The sequence below is a fragment of the Monodelphis domestica genome, chromosome 7, assembly GCF_027887165.1.
Source record: "Monodelphis domestica isolate mMonDom1 chromosome 7, mMonDom1.pri, whole genome shotgun sequence".
NCBI classification, from domain to species: Eukaryota; Metazoa; Chordata; class Mammalia; order Didelphimorphia; family Didelphidae; genus Monodelphis; species Monodelphis domestica.
The window spans coordinates 88,776,145-88,803,688 of record NC_077233.1 but is presented as its reverse complement, the minus strand read 5'-3'; the positions used below and the strand labels follow the sequence as shown (position 1 = coordinate 88,803,688).

Genomic DNA, 27,544 nt, shown 5'->3' with positions numbered 1-27,544 from the left:
TTTTCCTTTGAGAGTTCATTTGTGGTTTGTTTGATTAATTTTTTGTAAGATAGAGTTACTTAGGTACTCTCATTTCCTGTTATGTTAATATAGCTAACATATTTTTATAAATGTTTATCCATTTCATTTAGGGTCAGTTTCAATGACATTTATGTAATTGAGCAAAATAGCTCCTAAAATTGTCTTTGTTTCTCCTAAATTGGTTTTGAGTTCACCTGTTTTTAATTTTTCTTTTTATGTTAGTAATTTGATTTTTCTTATTTATTTTTCTTAGTCAAATTAGTCAGTGGCTTATCTGTTTTATTCCTCCTCCCCCAGAATAATCCAATTTCTAATTTTATTTATTAATTCCATTTTTATGTTCAATTTTGTTAAGCTCTCCTTTGATTTTCATTATTTCTACTTTGTTGTTTCGTTGGAGGTTTAAATTTGTTTTCTAGTTTTTTTTAGTTACAATTTGTTGATCTGCTCTTTCTCTCTTTTGTTGATTTAAGAGTTAAGATATATCAAATTTCCCCTAATTATTACTTTGGCTGTATATCACAAATGTTAGCTTGTTATCTCATTTTCATCATGTTTAATGAAAACGTTGAGAAGATGGCAGAGTAATCCACAATAGCTCGGTGCCATCATGAGAAACCTCTCTAATCAAGATTAAGATATTGCCACAAAATGAATACAGGAGTGAAAAAATGTGAAGATTAAATGAACTCTTCCCTTGCCCATTTTAAAATTTAATCACCAGTAGCATATACACCCAACTTACAATGAGTATACAATGAGTACAATGAGTGGGGAAGGTTTGTGACCCACGTGTGCGATAGTGGGTGATGAATAAGAATCAACTGCCCCCAAGACAGTCCTAAGCAAACCTTTAGCTGTAATTGGTGCACATAAATGGAAGGAAGTAACAGGAAGTGATGAAAAGAAATGTTCTTTTAAAATGCCAAGAACTTCCTGTGAAGAGGTCATTAGGTCTTTTGTCTTCAACTTGAACTTAGAAGTCAGAGCTACTCTATTTTCTTTATACCATGTGGGGTAAGTGAAAAAAGGCCGACTCCTTTCCTGGATTTTCTGAAGGGACTAACCTCAGGAGAGGCCTACCCTCTTGAGAGAGGCTTCCTGCATCCCAAGGTTCTTGGCTCAAGGATGAGGCCCCTCAGATTAAGGACTAATTAGCCCTGCCTGGGTTGAGCCAGGGATCAGAGCAAAATACTTAGTGTGTAGGTTAGATATCTTACCATATCCTCTCTCTGATTCTCTAATTTTCACTCTTTCTATATTTTAGAAATAAATTGCTAAGAAAATCATTTTTGAATTGATTAAATTCATGGCTACCCTATTCTTAAATAATCCAGTCCAACCTTTTATAATAACCCCTTACAAGAACCAACAAGGAGACAGAGTGAAATAACTTTCAAGAAAAGAAAAACCCAAAAGGTAGGCAAAGAAGATCTGGGGCACTGGGGTGAGAGGAGAGCAGAGCCAGCAAGAAGCTATAGCAGGAAGGGAAGAGCAAGCCAAAGCAAGCCACACACCCTCACCCAACATCTGTTGCCTGAGGTTCAGAACCAAAGCAGAAGCCAACATCCAAACCCTGATATCCTACCTAGACAAATAATGGTACAAGCCAACCCATATCCCTTGAAATTTCAAGTCTGTGGAGAAATCCAGAGCCCCAGCCCAAGGAATTCTATTCTGGACTTGGGATAAGGACAGCATTCACACTTTGGGGTGGCTAATAGTACTAAATACTAAGTCCTGATCTTTGTGCCTAAAGCTTAGGGACAGAGATCCAAGACAGGACAATCAAGGGTTTGCCTCATTGGATCAAGTACACAGTGAGATCAACATCTTGAGCTTAAGCATGGGGCGAGAATTTGATCAGACCCTGACCTGATGAAGATCAGAGTGGGATCAAAAGTTTACACCTAAGTCTGAGGCAAGTCTTTAAGCTATTATCATCTCAAGGGTCAATTGAATCAGCAGGGGGAGGGGACTCTCAGAGCTCTTAGCCCTCAGACCATCATCACATCATCTCCCCATGGCTACCTATAATTCGATAGGAAAATGAGAAAACAACAAAAAAGCACCTAACTCTAAATAATTTTTATGGAGACACAGACGGGGACAGTGAAAACAAAGGAACATGCACAAAATCCAAAAGAAAAATTCAAATTGGACACAGATTCTGGAACAACTCAGAAAAGTCTTCAAAAGCCAATTAAGAGAGGCAGAGGAAAAGTGGGAAAGAGAAATGAAAGTGATGCAAGAAGAAACAAGTCAATTGAAAAAGGAGGACCAAAAACTAACAGGAGAAAATCAGAATTAACCATCTAAAAACTAATTATTTCATCAGAATCCAAAATCAATAAAGCAGAACCAAAGGAATGAAAAAACAGAGGAAAATATGAAATATCTTGTTTAAAAACAACTGACATAGAAAATAGACCTAGAAGAGACAATTTGAGAATTATTGGACTACCTGAAAGCCATGATCAAGAAAAACTTTGGACATCATGTTACAAGAAATTATTAAAGAAGACTGCCCAGAGATCATCAAATAAGAAATAAAATTGAAACTGAAAGAATTCACAGATCACTTCCAGAAAGAAATCCTCAAATGACTTTTTCTAAGAATATAATAGCTAAATTCAAGAACCACCAAACTGAAGAGAAAATTCTTTAAGAAGCCAGAAAGAAACCATTCAAATACCATGGAGCTCCAATCAGGATCGCACAGGACCTAGCAGCTTCTACATTAAAGGATCCAAAGGCATGGAATATGATATTTAGGGAGGCAAAAGATTTGGGTTTACAACCAAGAGTCACCTATCCAGCAAAACGAAGTATATTCTTTCAGTGGGAAAAATGGACCTTCAATAAGATAGAAGATTTTCAAGTATTCCTGAGGATTATTCCAGACCTAAACAAAATATTTGAAGTTCAAATATAAGACACAAGAGAAGCCCAAAAAGATAAATAAGAAAGAGGAAATTTAAGGGACTCATTAAGGTCAAAATGTTTATATGTTTCCATGGAAAGAGGATACCTGTAATTCTCAAAAATTATTCTTTGTAGTAGAGAAGATAGAAGGAATTTACCCAGAAAGAGGGTAGGGAAGTAAGCTGATTATGATGATATGATGTATATGATGATATAAGATGATATGATATGTATGTAAATGTGATGATATGAAATGATATGTATGTATGATATATGTATATCAATGATATGTAAAAAACAAGGGGTGAAAGAAGGGGTGCACTAAGAGAAAAGGGAAGGGAGAGATAGAATGGGGTAAATATATAACATAAGGAGGCATTAAAAAGCATTACATAGAGAGGAGGATAAGGGTGGTGATGGGAAATGCTTAAACTTTACTCTCATCATAACTGGCTCAGAGAGGGAAAAACAAGCATACTCTGAGGTGTATAGAATTTTACCACCCTACAGAGAAGTAGAAGGGGAATAAGACAAGGGAAGGGGGAGATAATTGAAGGGAGGGGGAAGTGAGGGGTGTGTGTGTGTGTGACAAAAATCAAAATACTGGTGAGGAGGAACAGAATGAAAGGGAGTAGAGAAGGATCTAAAGGGTATAATATGAGGGAGGGCAGTACACAGTTCATAATCATAACACTGAATGTGAATGGAATGAACTCACCCATAAAACAAAAATGGATAACAGAGTGAATTAAAAACCAGAATCCTACTATATGTTGTTTAAAAGGAAACACATTTGAGGCAGGGTGACACAGAAAGATTCAGGATAAAAGGCCAGAGCATCATCTAAAGTAAAAAAGCAGGAGTAGAAATCATGATACCAGACAAAGCTAAAGTAGAAATTGATCAGAGATAAAGAAGGAAATTACATTTTTCTAAAGGGTACTATAAACAATGAAGTAATATCATTATGAAACATTTATGTGCCAAATGGTATAGCATCTAGTTTTTGAAAGGAAAAATTAAAGGCACTCAAGGAGGAAATAAATAGTAAGACCATACTAAGGGAGGATCTCAACCTTCCCCTTTCCGAACTAGATAAATTGAACCAAAAAATAAATAAGAAAGAAGTAAGGGAAGTGAATGAAATGCTAGAAAAATTAGAGTTAATACATATCTGGAGAAAACTGAACAAAGATAAAAAGGAATACATCTTCTCAGCAATACGTGGTACATGTACAAAGGTCATCCAGGTAATAAGGCATAGAAATATTACAAACAAATACATAAAAGCAGAAATAATAAATGCAACTTTTCAAGATAATAATGCAAAAAAATTATAATTAACAAGAGGTCCATGGAAAGTCAAATTTAAAATTAATTGGAAACTAAATAATCTAATTCTTCAAACCTGTTGGGTCAAAAAAGATATCATAGAAACAAATAGAGACTTCATTAAAGAGAATGACAATGAGAAGAAAACATATCAAAAACTATGGGATATAACCAAAGCAGTAAACAAGGGGAAATTTATATCTCTGTGTGTCTATAGCAACAAAATCGAAAGGGAAGAGATGAATGAATTAAAATTGCAACTTTTAAAATTAGAAAAAGAATGAATTAAAAATACCCATCTAAAAACTAAATTGGAAATCCTAAAAATTAAAGGAGAAATTAATAAAATTGAAAGTAAAAGAACTGTTGAACTAATAAATAAGTCTAGGAGCTGGTACTTTGAAAAAACAAATAAAATAGTTAAAGTATTGGTTAATCTAATTTTAAAAAAGAAAGAAGAGAAGCAAATTAACAGTATCAAAGATAAAAAGGGTAAACTCACCTCTAATGAAGAGCAAATTAAGGTAATTATTAAGAACTATGTTGCTCAATTATATGGCTATAAATATGACAATCTAAAGTGAAATGGGTAAATATTTACAAAAATATAAATTGCCTACATTAACCAAAGAGGAAATAGAATACTTAAATAATCCCATCTCAGAAAAAGTAATTGAACAAGCCATCAAGGAACTTCTTAATAAAAAAATCCCCTCAGCCAGATGGACTCACAAGTGAATTCTATAACACATTTAAAGAACTAATCCCAATACTATACAAATTATTTGACAAAATAAGCAAAGAAGGAGTCTTAACCAAATGTTTTTTATAACACAAATATAGTATTGATTCCAAAGCCAGGCAGACCAAAAACAGAGAAAGAAACCTACAAACCAATCTCCTTAATGAACATAGATGCAAAAATCTTAAATAAAATACTAGCAAAAAGACTACAGCAAGTTATCACAAAGATTATTCACTATGACCAGGTGGGATTTATACCAGGAATACAAGGATTGTTTAATATTAGGAAAATCATCCACATAATTGACCATATCAGTAATCAAGCCAACAGAAATCACATGGTTATCTCAACAGATGAAGAAAAAGCCTTTGACAAAATGCAACACCCATTCCTATTGAAAACACTAACAAGTATAAGAATAAAAGGGCCATTTTAGGGTAGTGGTAGCAATTAGAGAAGACAAAGAAATTGAAGGGATTAAAGCAAGCAATGAGGAAACTAAACTATTACTCTTTACAGATGATATGATGATATATTTAAAGAATCCTAGAAAATCAACTAAAAGGCTAGTGGAAATAATTAACAACTTTAGCAAAGTTGCAGTGTAAAAGATAAACCCACACAAATCATCAGAATTTCTGTATATTTCCAACAAAATTCAGCAGCAAGTTAAAAAGAGAAACTCCATTTTAAATCACTCTAGACAATGTAAAATGTTTAGAAGTCTATCTTCTGAAACAAACATAGGAATTATATGAAGACAATTACAAAACACTTTTCACACAATTAACACACTCTCTAAATAATTGGAAAAACATTAATTGCTTATGGGTAGGATGAGCTAATATAATAAAAATGACAATACTACCCAAATTAATCTGCTTATTCAGTGCCATACCTATCAAATTACCAAAAAACTTTTTTTATAGAATTAGAAAAAATCATAACAGAGTTCATCTGAAAGAACAAAAGATCAAGAATATCAAGGAAAATAATGAAAAAATGTGAAGGATGGGGGTCTAGCAGTACCAAATCTTAAACTGTACTATAAAGCAGTGGACATCAAAACAATATAATATTGACTAAGAGACAGAATGGTGGATCAATGGAATAGACTAGAGGTAAATTACCTCAGCAAGCTAGTATTCAATAAACTCAAAGATCCCAGCTTTTGGGACAAGAACTCACTATTTGACAAAAAATTGCAGGGAAAAGTGGAAAACAGTATGGGAAAAATTAGGTTTAGATCAACATCTTACACTCTATTACCAAGATAAATTCAACATGGGTAAATGACTTTAATATAAAGAGTGAAATCATAAACAAATTACATGAACATAGAGTAGTCAGATCTGTGGGAAAGGAAGGAATTTAAGACCAAGCAAGGTATAGAGAACATTAAAACATGTAAAGTGAATGACTTTGATTGTATCAAATTAAAAGGGTTTGTATAAACAAAACCAATGCAACCAAAATTATAAGGAAAGCAACAAACTGGGAGGAAATATTATCACAAAACTCTCTGACAAAATATATAAGGAAGTATTTTACAAAATTTACAAATTTTACAAAGGAACTAATTTACAAAAAATCAAGCCATTCCCCAAATGACAAATAGTCAAAGAGACATGAATAGGTAATCAAACATGAAGCAATCAAAATTATCAATAAGCACATGGAAAAAGTGCTCTAAATCCCTCTGGATTAGAGAAATGCAAATTAAAATTAACTCTAGCAGATTGGCCAATATGACAGCAAAGGAAAATGATAAATGTTGGAGGGGATGTGGCAGAATTGGCACACTAGTACACTGCTGAGGGGAGTAGTTGTGAATTGGTCCAACCATTTTGGAGGGCAATTTGGAATTATGACCAAAGGGCTTTAAAAGACTGCCTGCCATTTGATCCAGCCATACCACTGCTGGGTTTGTACCACTAAGAGATAATGGGGGAAAATATTTGTACGAAAATATTCATAGCCACTTTCTTTGTGGTGGCAAAAACTGGAAAATGAGGGGGTGTCCATTGATTGGGAAATGGCTGAACAAATTGTGGTATATGTTGGTGATGGAATACTATTGTGCTGAAAGGAATGATGAACTGGAGGAATTTCATGTGAACTGGAATGACCTTCAGGAATTGATGCAGAGTGAAAGGAGCAGAACCAGGAGAACATTGTACACAGAGATGGATACACTGTGGCACAGTCGAACATAATGGACTTCTCTACCAACAGCAATGCAGTGACCCAGGACAATCCAGAGGAACTCATGAGAAAGAATACCATCCACATGCAGAGAAAGAACTGTGGGAACAGAAAGGCAGAAGAAAAACATATGATCAATCACGTGACTTGATGGGGATATGATTAGAGTTTTGAAGTTAAAAAATCACTCTACTGCAAATAAGAAAATAGGCTTTGAACAATGATACATGTAAAACCCAGTGGAATTACTTGTCAGCTCTGGAAGGGGACAGGGATCATGAATCATGTGACCATGGAAAAATACTCTAAATTAAAACAAAAAAAGAAAAAAAAAAGAAATTGTTAACTTTGATTTGCTCTTTGATCCACCCATTCTTTAGAATTCAGGTATTTAGGTTCTAATTACATTTTTTAAATCTTTGCTTCAAAGTTCTTTATTATATGTACTTTATTGGGCAGTTGTTAGTAAAAATCACATTTCATATTTCTGTGTTAAGTTTATACTATGAAAATAGCACATTTGTTACATCTGATAGCTTACATTCCTTTCTTACATGGAATTAATTATTTTTTCTTGCCAGTTGATTGAATCTAGTGAAGAAAGAGACAATAAAAAGAATAAAGAATACAATCCCTTGAAATTTGGGGATTTTGTTAAATTATGGGGGGGGGTTTCAAGCAAAAAAAAATCTGCCTTCTTATCCGCCCTCCCAACACTGTTTCTGCCTACCCCAAGATTGGAACAAAAGAAAAACAAAACCCATTAAAATATGTTTAGGCTTATAAAACAAATTTCCAAATTAAATATTTGTCACATATTGTACTCTGAGTCTACTCTGCCAGTAGTATATTTCATTATCAGTTGTCTGAAATTGTGGTTGGCCATTACATTAATAAAAAATTCCCAATTCTTCCAGAGCTGATTATCTTTACTATATTGTTATTGTATAAATTGATCTCTTGATTCTGTTTACTGATTTTATACATCACTTCATGCACATCTTCTGAGATTTCTCTGCATGATTTCTTATAGTATAATGGTATTTCAGCTCATTTATATATAACTTGTTCAGCCATTCCTGTATTTATGTGGACACCATCAGATTTCCATTCTTTGCCACATCAAAAAAAACTATACATATTTTTCCACATCCATAGATAGAGTTTGTTTTACTTAGGACTAATCTCTTCATTACTCTATGTGCTTTCTAGTTCACCCTTTCCACTTCTTTTTCCCTCCTATTTTCCTTTTGAGTAAAATGTTCTTTTGTTCACCATGTGTATATAGATTCTTCCCTCCTTTGACCAGTTCAAATGAGAGTGAAGTTAAATTGTCAACTGCCCCCCTCCATTTCTTCTTTCTTGTTTATATAGGTCTCTACTTGCTCATCCTAATTATGAAAAATAATTTTCTCCAATTTTCCTTTCCCTCCTCCTTCATGTTATCATATATTCTTATTCTACTTTCTTTCCATTCTTCTTTTAAGATCAAACTTCCACTCTTAAGCCTTGTATAATTAGACTCTCTATGACTTATGATGACAATAGGATTCATAGAGGATACACATCATCTCATAATTAATTGGGAGTATTTTATACTTATTTAGACCCATGCTATTCATGTTCACTTTAGTACTAAGTTTGAACTTAAAAATTTCTGCACAACTCTGTTTATGTCATCAAAAATTCTTGGAAGCTATCTATTTCATTAAAACATATTTTTCCCTTCTAACATTACACTGAGTTTTGCTAGATAAGTTATTTGGCCAGAAGCCTATATTACATTGCAAACATCCCATTCTTTTAGGTTGGTGGCTACCAAACCATGTATGATCCTGAGTATAGTTGCTTGGTACTCAGATTCTTGCTTTCTGGTTCCTTAGATTATTATTTTTAATTTGACCCGGAAATCTGAATTTTGGCTGTGTCATTCATTAGTATTTTCCTTTTTATTTCCATTTTGTCCTGTTGTTCTAAATGATCTGAGAAATTTTCTTTTTCAATTATGTGAAATATATTGTCTAGGCTTTTTGTCATGAAATTCAGATGGTTTGATAATTCATAATTTTTTTCTTCAATGTGTTTTCCAGATCACTTGTTTTTTGCTATGAGATACTTTATATTTTCTTTTATATTTTCATTCTTTTGACTTTTTTCATTTTCTCATGGAAGTCACTGACTTCTTTTTGGTCCATTTTCATTTTCAAGGAATTTGTGTTTGGGAATGGTTTTGAAACTCATTCCAAATTGTTAATTCCCTTTCCAATTGTTTCTTTCTTGCCTTTCATTTATTTTCCTATTGCTTCCTTTAGGGTTCTCATTTTACTTATAAATATATTTTAAAATGGATTCTTCATTTTGTCTTGGAATTCCAACTGAATTTGTGCCCAATCTGCATTTTCAGTTTAGACTTTGCTTGTAGATGCTCTGTTCTCTTCTTCTACATTTGTGTCTTAAATATTCCCATCACCATAATATATCATTAAGATGTAGTTCTTTGTCCATTCTCTCAGCCTACTACCTGACTTCAGACTGCATGTTAGGGTCAGTCTCAGCCCACTTCTAGAAAGAGGGTCTGGATTGGTCTTGTTGATGCTTTTTTTTTTTTTGGTGTATTGAACATTATAACATTTGAGAATCTCAGGGACCAAGTGAAAACTCACAAATTTTCACTACTCCAAACTGGGGCTAACGTCCTTATCTAGGACTAAGTTTGATTGCTACTTCCTTGTCTGAGGTCTTCACATTTCTTATCTGGATTTATATCTGAGCAACAATAAGATGCTATTGGACTCAGCCCCGGTCAACAATTAGGAAAGTTCTGTTGGATTCAGAGTGACAGAACTATAAGTTCCCCTTTGACTAGGTTTCCTGCCCTGCTTATTCTTTTAGCAGTTTGGACTAGATGCTAGAAGTGAGACCCTGCTCTTTTTCTGAGATCTGTGCCACACAGCTGCTGCTTGATTAAGAACTTCCTTCTTTCTCAGTACATCAACCAGAGCCCCCCTTCCTTGGATGCTGCCCCCAGAGCAGGTCCCTTTCTCAATCCAGTCTGGATCTGTGGGTCATAGGCAATAGAGCTGACATATGGCACCTGATCTTGTCGTAATGCCCTGGTATTGGTCTGGTGGAACTCTGGTATAGGTTTGGGACCTCCTCTTGCCCTGATTCACAGTCACTCCTACATTTTGGAGTGCTTCAGGAACAGCATGCATCTGGTCTGACCCTGTCCTTAGTGTCTGCACACCTCCCTGTTTGTCTCCCTGTGCCAATCTGAACTGAAAAAAAAAATCACTCACTGTAGCTGTTACTATATTTCCCCTTTAGGATTTAGTCTAGTGCATTTAATAGATTTATTTAGGGAATTTGGAGGGAGAAAAGGGTGTAATGAAGCTTTCTGTAATGCTTCCCACTACTTTACCATCTTGGTTTTATATCTTTGTTCCTTATATTTTTGAAATGATGCAAATTTCACTTTCCAATTGACTTCATGCCTCTGAGTGAGTGACCTGTGGCTTCCTATAGAGGATGTAGCCTCTAAATCTTATTAATAGAATTCTGCTCCCATTCTTCACTTTTCTCAGATCTTTAGCCTTTGTCCCTAGACAATGCCAGTTGGTGAGAGCTTACTATATTTAACCAACCTCAACAATTTGATACCCTACCTCTAAATCTGTGTACAAATAATGATTAAATCTATGAGAGCTAATGAAGCAATCAAATGAGAGAAAAGAACAGAGACTTCAGGACAAAACTCTGGAGTATTCACAGTTAAGAGTTATGATATAAGTTATGAGCTAGCAAAAGGGAACTGAGGAGTAGTCAGATTGAAGGAGAAATAAGAGATGTGTTATAACAAAGGAGAAAGTAAGTGCCCAAGAGGAGTTATATGCTATAGAGAGATAAAGAACAATTAAGATTGAGAATAGGCCATCATATTTAGCAGTTAGTAACGCATTAATAGCTCTAAAGAGAGCACTTTAAATTGAGTAATAAGTAAAGGATAAGGAAGAAAGCCTGAGAGACTGAAAAGATCATGGGATCCTCTACAGAAATGGGGATGTTCAGAAAAGAAGTGGATCTATGAAAGAGAGATAGAAGATAGTGTAATAATAGTACACTAATAATTTAATTATTAGTCATGTTATTTATATATTGCTATTTATACACTATTATATATTATTAATTATTAATTAACAATGGTATATTATTAAGAATAATGCCTTTTCCTTTTGTAGTAATCATTCTTTTCCACCAAAATATGAAAAGAATGTGTTTGTCGGTAGAACTGTTATTCACCAGCCACTGCCTAGGAACATTGCACAGAGTCCACTGCTGTGGGAATAAGGGATAGTGTGTGAAGACTCTTAAGGTGGGAAGGGAAATTTTCTTGTACAGCCACTAAAAGTGCCTGGGTCTGGTATGGTTATATCTTTCCTGAGGGGACAATACCCTGTACAGACAAGAAAGACTTGACTGTGAGAAAGAGGAGGAGTTAGATGTATGCTAAAGGGATGGTTTAATTTTGAATGAGTAATTCCTATGCCTGGCTATTTTATCGAGAGCAGGATGTACTACATCTTCCTACTTTCTTATTGGTTGACCACACACTTCTTGCCATCAAGCCACAACCCTCCTTGAGTAACCATATCCCTAATTTTAGAGACTACTATTTGAAAAATAGGCATTGGCTTTACCAATCACAAGTACATTGGCAAAACTACTTCCTATCTTTTTCATGATCTATTCTGATTTGTTTTAAGGTCTAAACACAGTCAAATATCTCAAAAATGTTTGTATGCCAGTAGAATAGTAAATAGGAATTATATGGATAGAGATAAATTCATTGAGGTTTAGCATAATCCCAATGTTCTGCATTTGTTAGGTGCTTAGTAACCACTTGTTATATTATGTACACTGTATATTGTTTTGAAATTAGTCAATTGTGATTAATGAGGATCCTTAGAGAAACTTGAGTTTCTTTGCCTATGGAACCTTGGTAGTTAGTGGTCTAATGTATTTTCTTTGGAGACCTGTAATTCTACTACTTCCTGTTTTTTCAACATAATCCATATCATTTTCGGTTGCTAGCTTTTGTCCATTAATATAAATCTGAGGGAAAGCTGGTATTTTTTTTACTTAAATTGAATCAGATATTTCTAATTATTAAAAATTTAGAGAAATAATGTTTATAGATTTTATTTCCAAGTAAGCTTATAATGAGAAATTAGTCATTCACATTTTTTTATTTTTATTGGGGGAATTTATTTCAATCTAGTCTATTAAAAATTTCCATATATTTCAAAATAGGTAATGAGTCAATAAGATTTAATCTTAACAGGGGTTGTATATGAAAGAGTAAACTTCTATTATATACAGTTTCTTGAGTTACCATTAATTTGTATATGTAACATAGTAATGTAATACATGATTTGTTATAAATATATAATAAGTTGTAATAAATATGCTTATCAAAGAGAAACAAATTCTCATATTAGCTCTGTCCAAAAATCTATCTCTCATTCTTTTTTCCTTCTCTTACAACCCTTCTCCCTACCAAGAATGCAGGTAATATGATATAGGTTATTATTATATGATTATGCATATTATATGACATATACTACATAAATGTCTATCATGTTGTGAAATAAGACATTTTTACACTAAAGTTAACGGAGGAAATAAAAAGAATACAATTTTTAAAGTATATATTATATTTAACATGATTGTGGATAAACTATCGTGTATATCCCCTTATAAACTTCCTCCTGTTCTCTTCTATGATTTTTTCTTTAATTTCACTGATGCTTTTTTATTAGCATTTGGGGGGGGTCACTATTATTCTCCAAAGTCCTTCCCCTTCATTATCCACCCACTCACCTGACCAAATAGAAACCCTTCTTTCTAACAAATAAATATAGTCAAGCAAAGAATCCCAGCACATTGGTTGTGTCTGGATATTATGTCTCATATTGCACGCCTAACCATAACTTTTGCCAAGAATGGAACACATTTCATTAACATTCTTCTGAAGTTACAATTGTTTATTGCTTTGATCATGGTCCTTAAGTCTTTCAAAATTATTTTCCTTTATGTTGTTGTAACCATGATAGTAATTGTTCTGCAACTTCACTCTGTCAGCTCATATAAATCCTCCTAAATTTATCTGAACCCAATTAACAGACATCTTTTTTTTCATGATGCAACCTTGTATTACATTTACTTAACCATGATTTTTTTAAGCCATTCCCCAACTGATGGAAAAATTTTACTTCCAGTTTGAAGAAAATGTACTGCCATAAATATTCATATTTACTTTCTTTTCCCTTTGACTTCTCTGTAGTCAGTACTTAGCATGATGCCTGGTACATAGTTGACATTTAGTTCATGTTTATTTGTTTGATTGATTTATTTTCATAGTCATAAGTTTACATATTCCAGCGTTGAGTAATTCACCTCCTCCAGAGGAGGTTGACTCAAGAGGGTCTTTGTTCCTAGACTGGTGTGTAGTAGGAAGGAAATCATTCTAATCTCAGAATGAGAGAAATTGAGATTGAAAATTGTAAATTGACTTTCTCAAAACTGTTTTCCTAGCTTCCAGACTGGACAGGAATGGGTCCCTGTTTTGTTGTTTAATACTTTGCTTTTAATGAAGGGAAGAGATGCTAACTCTTTCCTAGATTATATTGTGTTACACTAGCTCTTTGGACACACAGTCAGAAAGGTTAGGGAGAAAGAAGCAGAGTCACTAAGGCAAAACAATGGAAATAATAGAATAAAGTAGAGAACAGGAAATATTTTGGATTAAATAAGAGAACTTTGTGACTGAGAACTAATAGGACATTAATAACTGTTTTTGAAAAATAGAAATATTACATTATTTAGGCTGTTTATTAAAGGGCTAAATTGAGTCCAAAGTTGTAGGGAAAGATCCTTTGCTATAAGTGCCATGAAGTGGTGACCCTTTGAAATTCTGGAAATGAGAAAGATGAAACCCCTATGGGAAACTGAGTGGGAATAAGCTATAATGGAAAATGTCCCGAAATAGGAGTCAGGAGATCTTGGATATATGTTAGAGTCTTATTTACTCATAATGTGATGTTCCTTATTCAATTCCAAGGCTTTAGTATTCTGTGCAAAATGATGTTGAATTAACAATGTTTAAAACTCCTTGCTCTATGATTCTTCCACAACTAAGCTGCTTTTAGTCATGTGATAAAAAACACAAGAGGTATCATATTCACTGTAGATCATCTTCTATACTGGCCCTAATCCAGAATTGGATAAAATTTAATTTCTCACTTAGGAATTGTGTTGATACTCATCCCATTTTGGTGAATATACTCCAGGTTTGTCTTCAAAAAGCTCACAATGACATGCTTCTAACATCTTTTTTTTCCTCCTTTACTTTAGGTTGGTATAGAGGAGTTTCAACAAAGAAACCTAATGTAAAGGTAATGAAAATTCCCTCTTGCTTTTTTCATGTAGAGATGTTTCTGTTCAATATAAGCAGTCTTCTATTTAAAAAGTGTTGTTGGAAGCAATCTCCTTTTGACTATAGTTATCATTATTCTGACATTATTAGACCACATTCCCCTCTGAATCAACACTGCTAACATGGTTATTTAGGGAATGGAAAATGTCAATATGGTCACAGCTGTAGAGCATGTGTATTTTTTTAAGGAAAAAGTCCAGTTGGTAAGTGTGGCAAGTCATTCTGTAAAGAGTTTGAACAGCGAACATTACAGTTGACAAATTCATAGGTATGGATTTATGAGACTGTACAATTTGGCAGGCATATAAAAGCAAACATGCAGAAAAATATTAAATAATTCTCTTAGAATTGAAAAAAGGATGAAACTTTTTATCTAATTAAAAATGCACATTTCTAGTACACTATATTCCAAGCATGTTTATTCCATTAAGAATTAGTATTAATTTTAGCAAATAGTTTTCTGAACCACTGCTGTAAGTGCACTGGTAACCATTCCCCGCTTTTACAACATTGTAAGAAGCTTCCTTCCTCTTGCATTCTAACTCTTCCTACATTAAGTCATGGGTATGTAATTTATGGTGCTCTTGCTCAAAAGCTATTTGCCTACTCTTCAGTGTAATATCCTTTTTCATTTAAAAAGAGAGCCAGATTGTTGTGTTTGATTTCTTCAAGCAAATTCTACTAGAATTGTAACCATTAATCAGTACAACAGAATGTTCATTCTGACACTTAGTTTCCAAGGGAATCTTCATGGGAAAAAGAATTCTTACCTTTCTAATTTTTATGGCAGATTATCTCCATCATTTCTAAATTGCACAATTGCATATTACCATCCACTGCTTCTCTAATGAAAATTTATAAAGCATAGGCATCCTGGAATAATGAATAGAGAAATAGCTTTGGAACCAGAAGCACTTGGGGTCAAGTTCCTTCTCTGACACATGCAGACTGTGTGGCCCATGTTCTGTGCAACTCTTTAAGATAAAAGAGGTGCAGATTTGGATTGATAAAAGAATGGTTTCTTACCCAAGGGTTCTCTTTACCAGTGAAATCACAGGTTCCCTTCTCCTTCCCACCACCAAAAATAAAAGCTAATGAAGGAGCAAATTTCTCTTCGAGATTCCATAAATTTTTTGTTTTAAAAATATAGAAACTGGAATCAAACTGAATTACAAATATTGTTCATCAGTGTTCAGATATTGCTATAATTTTGTTAGCAATATTTATTGTCTTAGATACCAGAAACAATACATGGTTAGGATGAAAGCAAGTCTGTTATAAATATTTGAAACCACTGTGTTTTTGTAGTTATGACATCATGTGACCATGGTTTTGAAAACTTATGAAACATAAAATATTAAACATTTGATGGTCATTGTATGCTATTTGCAGTCCATTAACATTAGTGTGCTGTTAGTGCTATGATATATAAAGCCAAAGAAGATTCTGCTGCTATCTACAAATAGTTAATAGATTTAAGGAAAGGCAATGAAGACAATGCTCTATAAAGAGAACAACATCTAATCCAAATATATGATAAAGATATTTTTGTAGTTTTGCATTTTCTAAAGTTTTATCTTTGAAAATCAAATTTTTCCTGATAAAGAAAGCATTGGATCTGGAAACGGGCTAGAGATCAAGCTAAGGAAAGTGGGGACTTGAGCTAAGGGATGAAAGTGAAAGCTTTCAGATCTAAGCAATATGAAATTATTTGTGGGAAAAGAATGAGAATGAAAGACTCAAGGCTTCAACTGACAGTTGTGTCTCTGAGGGACTGAAATGAAACTGACAGACTTTCAGGCTAAGGTTTAAAAAACACACCAAGGCAATAGGAAACACCTCAGTGTGAAAAAAAAGGGAACCTCAACTCAACTATCATCTACAGTTGATATTTTTAAAAATCTTCAATTTCCTCAGAAGAAAGAAATTCTCAAGGGATTAAAGTGAAACTGATAAACTTAAAATGCATTACACTGGAAGAGCACATTCTTGGATTTCATTGAGCATTAAAGAAAAAGCCTTCTTCCTCTCCTCATCCAAAAAAGGAGCTGAAACTCAGACTTGTCAAAGAAAAGGAGAATTTTGGAAACTGTGGTTTAAAGAAAAGACCTAATGGATGACCATTGGTTTGGCAAAAACAAAAAAGCTTTAAACTGTAAATTAATTAAGGAATGGCCAGTTAAGTTGTGGTTTATAAATGTGATGGAAACCTCTTGTGCTGTAAGAAATGAAGAAATATATGATTTCAAAAAGATATGGAAGGATTTATATGAATAAATGCAGAGAGAAATAAACAGAACCAGAAGAACAATTTATACTATATGAATATTATAGAAATAAATTATTTTGAGGACTTTTATAAACAAAGAATGAAATGAACAAGACTAGAATGATTTTTACAATAATAACTATTGTGTGAAAACAAACATCTTTGAGAACTCTCAGATCTGTGATGAATACAATGAATTCATGATTTCAGAGGACCTGTGATGCAACATGCTGTGCATTACAGAGGTTATGAACATTCTTGAATATGCATATGGTCTATATACATCCATATGTCTCAATCTATATCCTATGGATGCATGTATTTGTGTACAGACATTGGGAGGATTTGTTTTATCTCATTATGCATATTTGTTCATAAGAATTCATTTTCTAATTCCACCTAATGGGGCTTAGGGATAGGAAGGAGAAAAAATAGATTTCTAATAATATTTTTAAATATAGAGGATAAGAGGGTTACTACAAATGTGAAATGTCACATATACATTCTTATGAGGTCATTGCATCCTGAGTTTTACTTAACTATTTTACTTTGTCACATTAGGCCTCACAAAGGGGCAGTATTCTGCTACTTTGTAATATAAAACCAAAAAACATCAACAAAACTTTTTTAAGGTAAGAACTAAAGATTAAATCCTGAAAGCAACAAATAAAGCAAAGCAAAAAATATTTCTTAAGTACAAACTTCTAAGTACAATTTACTTGTTGCCATCCAAAGAGAATTACCTAGACCAGTTTGTTGTTTTCTAGGAGCTTAATGATCCAACATGATTTCTTCCTGTAGTCATTCCTATTGCTTAATTTAATCTCTCTACTTGAATCTTCTGGTTCCAGATTTATTAGTGCTACATTAGAAAGAGCTCTGGTTCTGGATTATTCCTGGAGCACCTAGATCTAGAGGAATCCCTCAAAATATATTGAATTTCTTTGCTATTTGAGGGTCTCTGACAAAATACTTTATATTTTAAAACAGTATTTTAGGAGATGAACTTTTACCAGTAAGAGAATTTCAGTTAGAGAACCTGGATTAGAATCCTAGACCTATCATTTGCTACTTTGGACAAACCATTTTACCTCTCTGGGCCCTTTGTTTCCTCATTTGTAAAATAAGAGGCTTTGACTAAATACATTTTAAGGACCCTTCTAACTTTAACTCTATTGATAAACCCTTTGGAGAGCCCTTGTGAATAGAAGATAGAATGGATGACTTGACTGAGCCTTTTACCACTGAGTCTCTTGCCAAGAGGGAAAGATATTCTCTCACTTCTCCTGCTGTCCTTGCCTCCTTTCCCTACTCAGCTCTTTTCCTAATGTTTTACTTTACCTACTTTGAATTTCTCTTAATGCAAAGAAAAATTTCACATAAGTACCAAATAATCTACTTGTATTATTATCAAAAATATGAAGTTAAGGAAATATTGGTAAGTTGCACCTTACTTTTTGTATTAGAAAGAGGAACAGTAAAAAGTATGCATATATTACTATAAATACATTGATATTGATCAATTGATCAAGCACATTTACAAAAACAACACTTCATGATGTTTGTCATGATATTGGTCAGAAAGCTTTGGCTAAATATCAGGGACCAGAGGATTTGTGTCTAAGGTTTTAGGGATTTGTTATTGTATTTTATAAATACAGTGACAAAAATATTTTAAATTTCTTCCTTTCCAAAACATTTGATTTAATGGAATTGAAATACCAGCAAAAACTGGTGTTGTTTTTCTAATTATATACCACCCACAGATGTCACATTCATATAAGTGCATTAAAACAATAGAAACTATCTTTAGCATATATAGTTTATAAATAATTTGTTACATAAGTAAGGAGTGCTTGTTCTATGGTTTGTGGACAGATTTTGTATGATTTCTCATGGGCACTCTATTGTCTATGGCTACATTCAGTTCAATATAACCATATTTACCACATGGCCTGGCAAGTAGTAAATACCTAATATTTTTTGGATGGATGAATATTCTTAAAGTCAGAAGGAATGTAATCACTAGCCTATCTTGAGGGGGGTGAAGAAAATATCTACTCACTATGAAATGTGTTATTTTGTATACTTAATGTTGTTGTGATTGATGATGGGATTGATTTTATTCCAAAGGCAAGATAAAGCATGATAAGGAAACCCTCAAAACAAAGACCTTCATAATGAGAAAGATTGGCAACATCATACTATAGGACTGGTCATTGTGCAGAAAGGAGCAGCAAAAGCAGAATGACTTGAGCCCTTTTACTTCATTTTGTGTCAAAGGTTTAGCACTGAATTTGTACCCATTTGCCATTTTATGGATGCCTTACTCAACAGAATCCACATTTATCTTATGGTTATTATTATTAAGGTAAGAGGTTGACAGGATATTCATTTTCCTTGTAAGTGTTGTGTTAAATTATTTTCCTCAAACTGTTCATTATAGCCAATACTGCTGTAAAAATGATGGTTCCCATGGTATCACAAATCCAGTTATCTTTGACCAGTATTCCCAGCTAAATAATCCCACAATTATTTTATATATCTATATGACTGGCCTGAAGAAACTACAAGGAGACAGGTGCAAGGAGATTGAGAGGACAAGAGATCTGGGCTCTCTCATCTGGGAGTCCACAACTCCCTTTGGGGTTTGAGATATATTCTTTTCAGTTAATAGGTGTTTGGAGATATCTGATTGAAGAATGATCTCTAGGAAGCTTGAATGTAAATACAGGATACTTTCAGGTGGTTTCAATGAAATCCTCCGCTCAAAACTGGCCCTCTCAGGTCAAGCACTCAGATCAAAAGCCCCCAGAATTCTCTAGCTCTTCCTGAGGTCAGTTTCCTTTCCCAGAATCCTTTGCTCTCCAACCAACGTTCTCCTTCCCTTAGCCTTGATGCCAAAGTTCCAAAAATTGCCCATGCACCATCCTTACACTGAATACCCTTTATTAAAAAAAATAGGCCCATTCCATTGTAGGAGTTCATTGATTATTTTTATTTCTTGAGATAATTTTTGGTGTTGCATTTTGAAAACATTTTCTTAATTTCAAGAAGCCACTCCATGCTTCTTGTGCTTCTGAGAATTTCTACAAAGGGTTCCTATTGTTGTCATCATCATCGTCGTCATTGTTGTTGTTCAGTCATGTCCCATTCTTTATAATCCCATTTAGGATTTTCTTGATAAAGATACTGGAGTGGTTTGCTAGTTCCTTCTCCAGTTCATATTACAGATGAGTAAACTGAGGCAAAGTTAAGTGACTAACCCAGGGTCACATAGCTAGTAAGTGTCTGAGACTAAATTTGAGGTCAGGAAGACTCATCTTTCTGATTCCAAGCTTGGCACTCTATCCACTGCACCATCTAGCTGTTCCTCCGTAATCTAAGAGCTGATATGATTCTTGAGTGATGAGCAATTCATTAAGATGATCTAGTTGAGCCTTGAGCCCAGAAAAGAGTCAAACCAGAAGTAAATCCGACTTAGGATCAAGACAATAAGAAATAAGAAAGGGAGAGAATTTTGTATTTTGGTATATCAGTTGTTTGGAGATTATCTGTCCTTCTATCTATCTAGCCTCTGTCTATTTATCTTTATAGCTAGCTAGCTGTCTGTCTATCTATCTTTAATATATATATAATATCATCCATGATTTATTCCTGGTGTGGCTCTTTCCCCATGGCTCAAGACTCAACTAGATCATCTTGATTAATTGATGCATGTAATGATACATCTATGTATACATAATGCATAAATGTATAAAACATTTACATGATATTATGTGTTTGTGACTAAGCTTTGACTGTATCACATGAAACTGGACCAGAAATAATTTGGAATGTTACCAATTAAACATAGCTTCCTTATTTAAACTAGACATGTGATTTAATTGGTATAGGTAACTTTCAGTGATGAATTTCTTATATTGTTTGCATAACTTAGCCTTCTAAAATTGTGAGAAGTTATTTCGGAATTTCAATTTTAAATCATGCTGGAAGAAAATTAAAAAATCCAAGGGCAGTTTCTTATGTTTCAAGAAAATTAAAAGTAGTCATTTTTTTGGTTTCCAAAATAAGAAACTTTCTTATATAAAAATAAAAGAAGCTTTTAAGCAAATATCTTGTTTTTCTCCAGAGTATAAGCCTGTGTTTCTCTACCAGCTTCTGAAAATTTAACATGAGATCTATTCAAAGCTAGATGATCTCATGTGGCACCTTTGGCTTACCTGCCAAATTCAACAAATGTATAACGAATAAATCATCTTTTTAAATGAACTGAAGTTATGGAGCTACAAACAATATAAGCAACTTCCAGGATGATGACATTAGCAGAGAAATGAATAAACTCCAAGAGAAAAAGTGAAGACAATGTCAAGGTCTACAAAGCTGCTGAAAAATCACTTAGCCATTAATAACAATGCTTTGTTGTAAGATTCAGCCATTTGTTTTGTTCTCCAAACTTTCTTTCTTCTAAAATTTTTCAAGGGGAAAAAGAAGGGTAGCTATAGCTAGGTGGCTCAGCAGATTGAGAGCCAAGCCCAGAGATGGGAAGTCCTTGGCTCAAATCTGGCTTCTGAAATTTCCTAGCTGTATGACCCTGGGAAAGTCACAACCCCCACTGCCTAGTTGTTATCACACTTCTGCCTTAGAACCAATACTTTGTATTAATTCTTAGATGGAAGGTAAGGGGTAGAAAAGAAAGAAAGAAGGATGGAGGGAGGGAAGGAAGCAAGCAAGCAAGGAAGGAAAAATTAAATAATTGTTTCTATTTTGCAATCAACTTTAGTATCTTTTTCCTTACCATACCAATGAGAAACAAATTCCATCAAGAATATTTCTTTATTCCTTCATAATAATATTTGGAAGACTTGCCAGCTTGATTATTATAGGCTTCTTGCTTACATGCATCAGGTTTTTCTTCATGTAAGTTGACAGCCAAAAAATATCTAACATGTTTCTAAAGTGACAGTTGACTCTCATTGATGGTCATTAGCCTAGGAAGGAAGAATGGCATGGACTTTTAGGCAGTTTTAAGAGCTTTCCTCCATTAATATTATACTTTATATCGTTCTAATTGTACTTTTACTTTTTAGTCCGTGTTATAATTGTGTGTCCATAACTTATTGCCCTCTAACTAGAAGGTAAGTTCTGTAAGAAAGGACTAATACCTCTATTCATCATTAAATTTTTTTAAATGGCCTTACACAGAGTGTTTACTAAGGAAATATTTGCTGAATTTAACTAGGGTCTTATAATGTGAATATCATTTTAAAATGGTGAACAGAAAAATTTTGGATATATCCTATTTTCTAAGGAAAAAATGAAGAAAGGATAATGATTTTTCCTCCAAAGTGTCTGTTTTTCTAATTGTTCTCTATATTAGTAATTTTTCTGCATATAGCAGCTGGCATTGATATTATATTTGAAACAGTAGTAATAAAATGATTTTTTTAAAATAACAAGCTATAGAAAGTTACAGACATCTGGTATCACAGTGGATATAGTGCCAAGTCTTGAGTCAAGAAGACTTATCATCCTGGGTTCAAATATGGCCTCAGACCCTTACTAGTTGTGTGACCTGTGAATTTTAGTTTTACTCCATCCTGCTTAGTCTTTAAAATTCTAGCGGACTTCCAGGTAAACATGGCTGCAATCAAGATGCTAATCACTTCCTCCCCCCGGCACCGAATGAAATTGACTACTTCAAAAGAGCATAAAAATCATCTTTGGGAGAATGGAGGGACTCTCCAGTACCCCACAGAAACAAAGGTACATGGGGTTTGAACATTGCTACACTATAAAAAGGAGGAAAAGTAAGCACAAAAACATGAACTGAGCCGCCCTTCCCCCTTCCCACCTCCCAAACAGAACCAAAGTAGGGGATCAGAGCACTCACCAGGACAGCAAGTGAGTGAGGAATGTCTCTGTCGGGGCCCGGGGGGGGGGGGAAGGGGGGGAGAACACCATTCCTTGGGATCTAAAGACTGCTAGGGAATGACATCTCAGGACAGTTACATGGGAGAACCCTGCTCACTGCAGAGTGCGCAGACCGCGGGGCCCCTGCAAATTGCAAACAGTGTGGAGTCTCGAGAACCTATAAAAACTGCCTAAGGCCCGAAGCATTGCCCCTTGCTGTAGTGAGGGGATGGAGCAAGCCAGTCTCCCTGGAAACTGACAGGGAATACCAGAGATCCACCCCTCAGAGCAGTTTTACAGGAGATTCCTGCACCCTGGTGCGAAGAGACAACAGAGCACGGGGCCGGGTATGATGAGCACAGGGGCAGGCACACTAACAAACCACTAAGGCTGGGAAGAACTAGTCTGAGGCAACCTAAATCCACAGAAGGCCCACCCATATCACCCAGGCCTCTGACCAAAAAGGAAAGAGGAAAAAACCACCGAAGGGATGGCTAACAAGGCCCAAAATCAAGCCTCCAAGAAGAAAGGGGAAAAGTGACTATTGAAAACTTTTATGGTGGGAATATCCAAAGAAAAGAAGAGAAAGAGGATGAAATTCAAACAAAATCAAAACATTCCCCCCAAAATGTAAATTATGCACAAGCTCTGGAAGAACTCAAATTGGAGCTTATCCAAAAGATGGAAACCTTCTGGCAAGAAAAATGGAAAAAAGAAACAAAAAGAGGTCAGCAGCCTGACAGACAAGACCTCACAATTGGAGAAAGAGCTGGAAGCATCTAACAGAAGGGCAGACCAAGCTGAAAAGCAAAACCAGTCCCTAAAAACCAGAATCAAGCAACTGGAAGACAGTGAACTTGCAAAACAGCACGAATTAATGAAGCAAAGCCAAAAACTTAATGAATTAGAAGAAAACATAAAATATCTCATTGACAAGGTGACAGACCAGGAAGACAGAAGAAGGAGAGACAATTTGAAAATTATTGCTCTGCCAGAAAAACCAGAGATAAACAAAAACCTAAATGCCGTACTATAGGAAATTATAGAAGAGAATTGCCCCCCAATTTTCTCAAGCAAGGGGGCAAAATAGAAATAAAAAGGGTTCATAGAACAACCTCTATACTAAATCCCTAAAAGACAACCCCCGGGAATGTAATCGCCAAATTCAAGAGCTTCCAAGTTAAGGAGAAAATCTTACAAGAAGCCAAGAAGAGGAGCTTCAGATATAGAGGGGTCCCCATAAGGATCACACATGACTTAGCTGCTAACACTCTAAGGGATTGCAAAGCCTGGAACACGATATTTAGAAAGGCAAGAGAACTGGGTGTCCAACCAAGAATCAACTACCCATCAAAACTGACTATATACTTCCAGGGGAAATTATGGGCATTCAACAAAATAGAAGATATCCAAGTATTTGCTAAGAAAAGACCAGAACTTAGTGGAAAATTCAACATCCAGTCGCAGAGAGCAAGAGAAAGATGAAAAGGTAAATATGAAATAAAGGGAAAAGGAGAAAAATCTTATCTTTTTCTTTAAGTCAAACTCTCTTCTATAAGGACTACATTTAAATCAAATTATATATATATATTAATATGTAGGGAAAATGTAATGTGTAACTCTCAAAAATTGTATGCATCATGAGAGTAGTTAGAAGAATCATGCATACGGAAAGATTGGGACATCAAGACAAGTTGGTGAAGGGGGGGAAGAAAGAAAAAGGGAGGGGGAGAATCACTGATACTAAGATTTACTTCAAGAAATAGAGGAGGGGGAACTAGATAGAATAATCTTTCCCACACAAAGATACACATGGGAAGAGGAGGGGAAGAATTCTCAAATGAGACGGAGAGGAAGAGAGTACGAAGTGGTATTACTTAAAACTTACTCTCAGTGAAATCAATTCTGAGAGGGAAGAATATCTAGATCCATTGGAATCCTGAATTCTACATTATCCAACAGGGCAAGAGAGAAGGGGAAATTGAGGTTGGGAAGGGGGGAGGGAGTATAAAAAGGGAAGGAAGGAGAGGGTGAAGGGGAAGAGAACAAAAAAGGGAGGGGCTAGAAAGGGAAGCATATCAAGGGAGTGGACTAGGGGGACTGATCTAAAGTAAATCACTGGTTTAAAAGGTTATAGCTAAAGAATAAAGGTCAGAATTAGGGGAGGATATCAAAATGCCAGGGAATCCACAAGTGACAATCATAACTTTGAATGTGAATGGGATGAACTCACCCATAAAACATAGACAAATAGCAGATTGGATTAGAACCCAAAACCCTACCATATGTTGTCTTCAAGAAACACATATGAGGCAGGCTTTCTATTCTAACTCACAAGGTTAGAATTAAAGGATGGAGTAAGACCTTTTGGGCCTCAACTGATAGAAAGAAAGCAGGAGTTCCAATCATGCTATCTGACAAAGCCAAAGCAAAAATAGACCTGATCAAAAGGGATAGGGAAGGTAAATATATTCTGTTAAAAGGGAATATAGACAATGAGGAAATATCACTAATCAACATGTATGCACCAAATGGTATAGCATCCAAATTTCTAATGGAGAAACTAGGAGAATTGAAGGAGGAAATAGATAGTAAAACCATATTAGTGGGAGACTTGAACCAACCACTATCAAATTTAGATAAACCAAAGCAAAAAATAAATAATATGGAGAAAAATAAATAGGGACAAAAAGGAATACACCTTCTTCTCAGCACCACATGGCACATTCACAAAGATAGATCATACACTAGGTCACAGAAACATGGCACTCAAATGCAGAAAAGAAGAAATAATAAATGCAACCTTTTCAGATCATAAAGCAATAAAAATATTGATCAGTAAGGGTACATGGAGAGCCAAATCAAAAATTAATTGGAAATTAAATAATATGCTACTCCAAAATCGGTTAGTTAAAGAAGAAATCATAGAAACAATTAATAATTTCATTGAGGAAAATGACAATGGTGAGACATCCTTTCAAACCTTATGGGATGCAGCCAAAGCAGTAATAAGAGGAAAATTTATATCCTTGAGTGCATATATTAACAAATTATGGAGGGCAGAGATCAATGAATTGGAAATGCAAATAAAAAAACTTGAAAGTGAACAAATTAGAAACCCCCAGAAGAAAACCAAACTAGAGATCCTAAAAATTAAGGGAGAAATTAATAAAATCGAAAGTGATAGAACTATTAAACTAATAAATAAGACTAGAAGCTGGTACTTAAAAAAAAACAGAAAAAAAATAGACAAAGTACTGGTCAATCTAATTTTAAAAAAGGAAAGAAGAAAGGCAAATTAACAGCATTAAAGATGAAAAGGGGGACCTCACCACCAATGAAGAGGAAAATAAGGCAATCATTAAACACTACTTTGCCCAACTATATGGTAATAAATATACCATCCTAGGTAATATGGATGAATATTTACAAAAATGTAAATTGCCTAGACTAACAGAAGAAGAAATAGAATTCTTAAATAATCCTATATCAGAAAAACAAATCCAACAGGCTATCAAAGAACTTTCTAAGAAAAAATCCCCAGGGCCTGATGGATTCACCAGTGAATTCTATCAAACATTCAAAGAACAGCTAATTCCAATACTATACAAACTATTTGACATAATAACCAAAGGGGGAGTTCTACCAAGTTCCTTTTATGACACAAACAAGGTACTGATTCCAAAGGCAGGCAGGTCAAAAACAGAGAAAGAAAACTATAGACCAATCTCCCTAATAAATATAGATGTGAAATCTTAAATAGGATACTAGCAAAAAGACTCCAGCAAGTGATCATTCACTATGATCAAGTAGGATTTATATCAGGAATGCAGGACTGGTTCAATAAGGAAAATCATCCACATAATTGACCACATCAACAAACAAATAGACAAAAACCACATGATTATCTCAATAGATGCAGAAAAAGCCTTTGATAAAATACAACACCCATTCCTATTAAAAACACTAGAAAGCATAGGAATAGAAGGGTCTTTCCTAAAAATAATAGACAGTATATATCTAAAACCATCAACTAACATCATCTGCAATGGGGATAAACTAGATGCATTCCCAGTAAGATCAGGAGTGAAACAAGGATGCCCATTATCACCTCTATTATTTAACATTGTACCAGAAACACTAGCAGTAGCAATTAGAGAAGAAAAAGAAATTGAAGGCATCAAAACAGGCAAGGAGGAGACCAAGCTATCGCTCTTTGTGGATGATATGTTGCTCTACTTAAAGAATCCTGGAGAATCAACCAAAAAGCTAGTTGAAATAATCAACAACTTTAGTAAAGTTGCAGGATACAAAATAAACCCGCATAAGTCATCAGCATTTCTATATATTTCCAACACAGCTCAGCGGCATGAATTAGAAAGAGAAATCCCATTCAAAATCACCTTAGACAAAATAAAATACTTAAGAATCTATCTCCCGAGACAAACACAGGAACTATATGAACACGACTATAAAACACTCTCCACATAACTAAAACTAGACTTGAGCAATTGGAAAAATATTAACTGCTCATGGGTAGGACGAGCCAATATAATAAAAATGACCATCCTACCCAAGCTTATTTATCTATTTAGTGCTATACCCATTGAACTTCCAAAAAATTTCATTACTGAATTAG

General features: G+C 34.5%; 1 protein-coding gene across 6 annotated transcripts in view; it reads left to right on the top strand.

Moving 5' to 3' along the window:
* Positions 1 to 27,544, top strand: part of DOCK3 (dedicator of cytokinesis 3) — a 604,983-nt gene that overhangs the window by 141,175 nt on the left and 436,264 nt on the right. For all 6 annotated transcript variants that reach the window (XM_056805016.1, XM_056805021.1, XM_056805018.1 and 3 more), the window contains exon 3: positions 14,642 to 14,682. In XM_056805016.1, the coding sequence (XP_056660994.1) occupies positions 14,642 to 14,682 (41 nt within the window). The remainder of the gene's footprint in view (positions 1 to 14,641; positions 14,683 to 27,544) is intronic.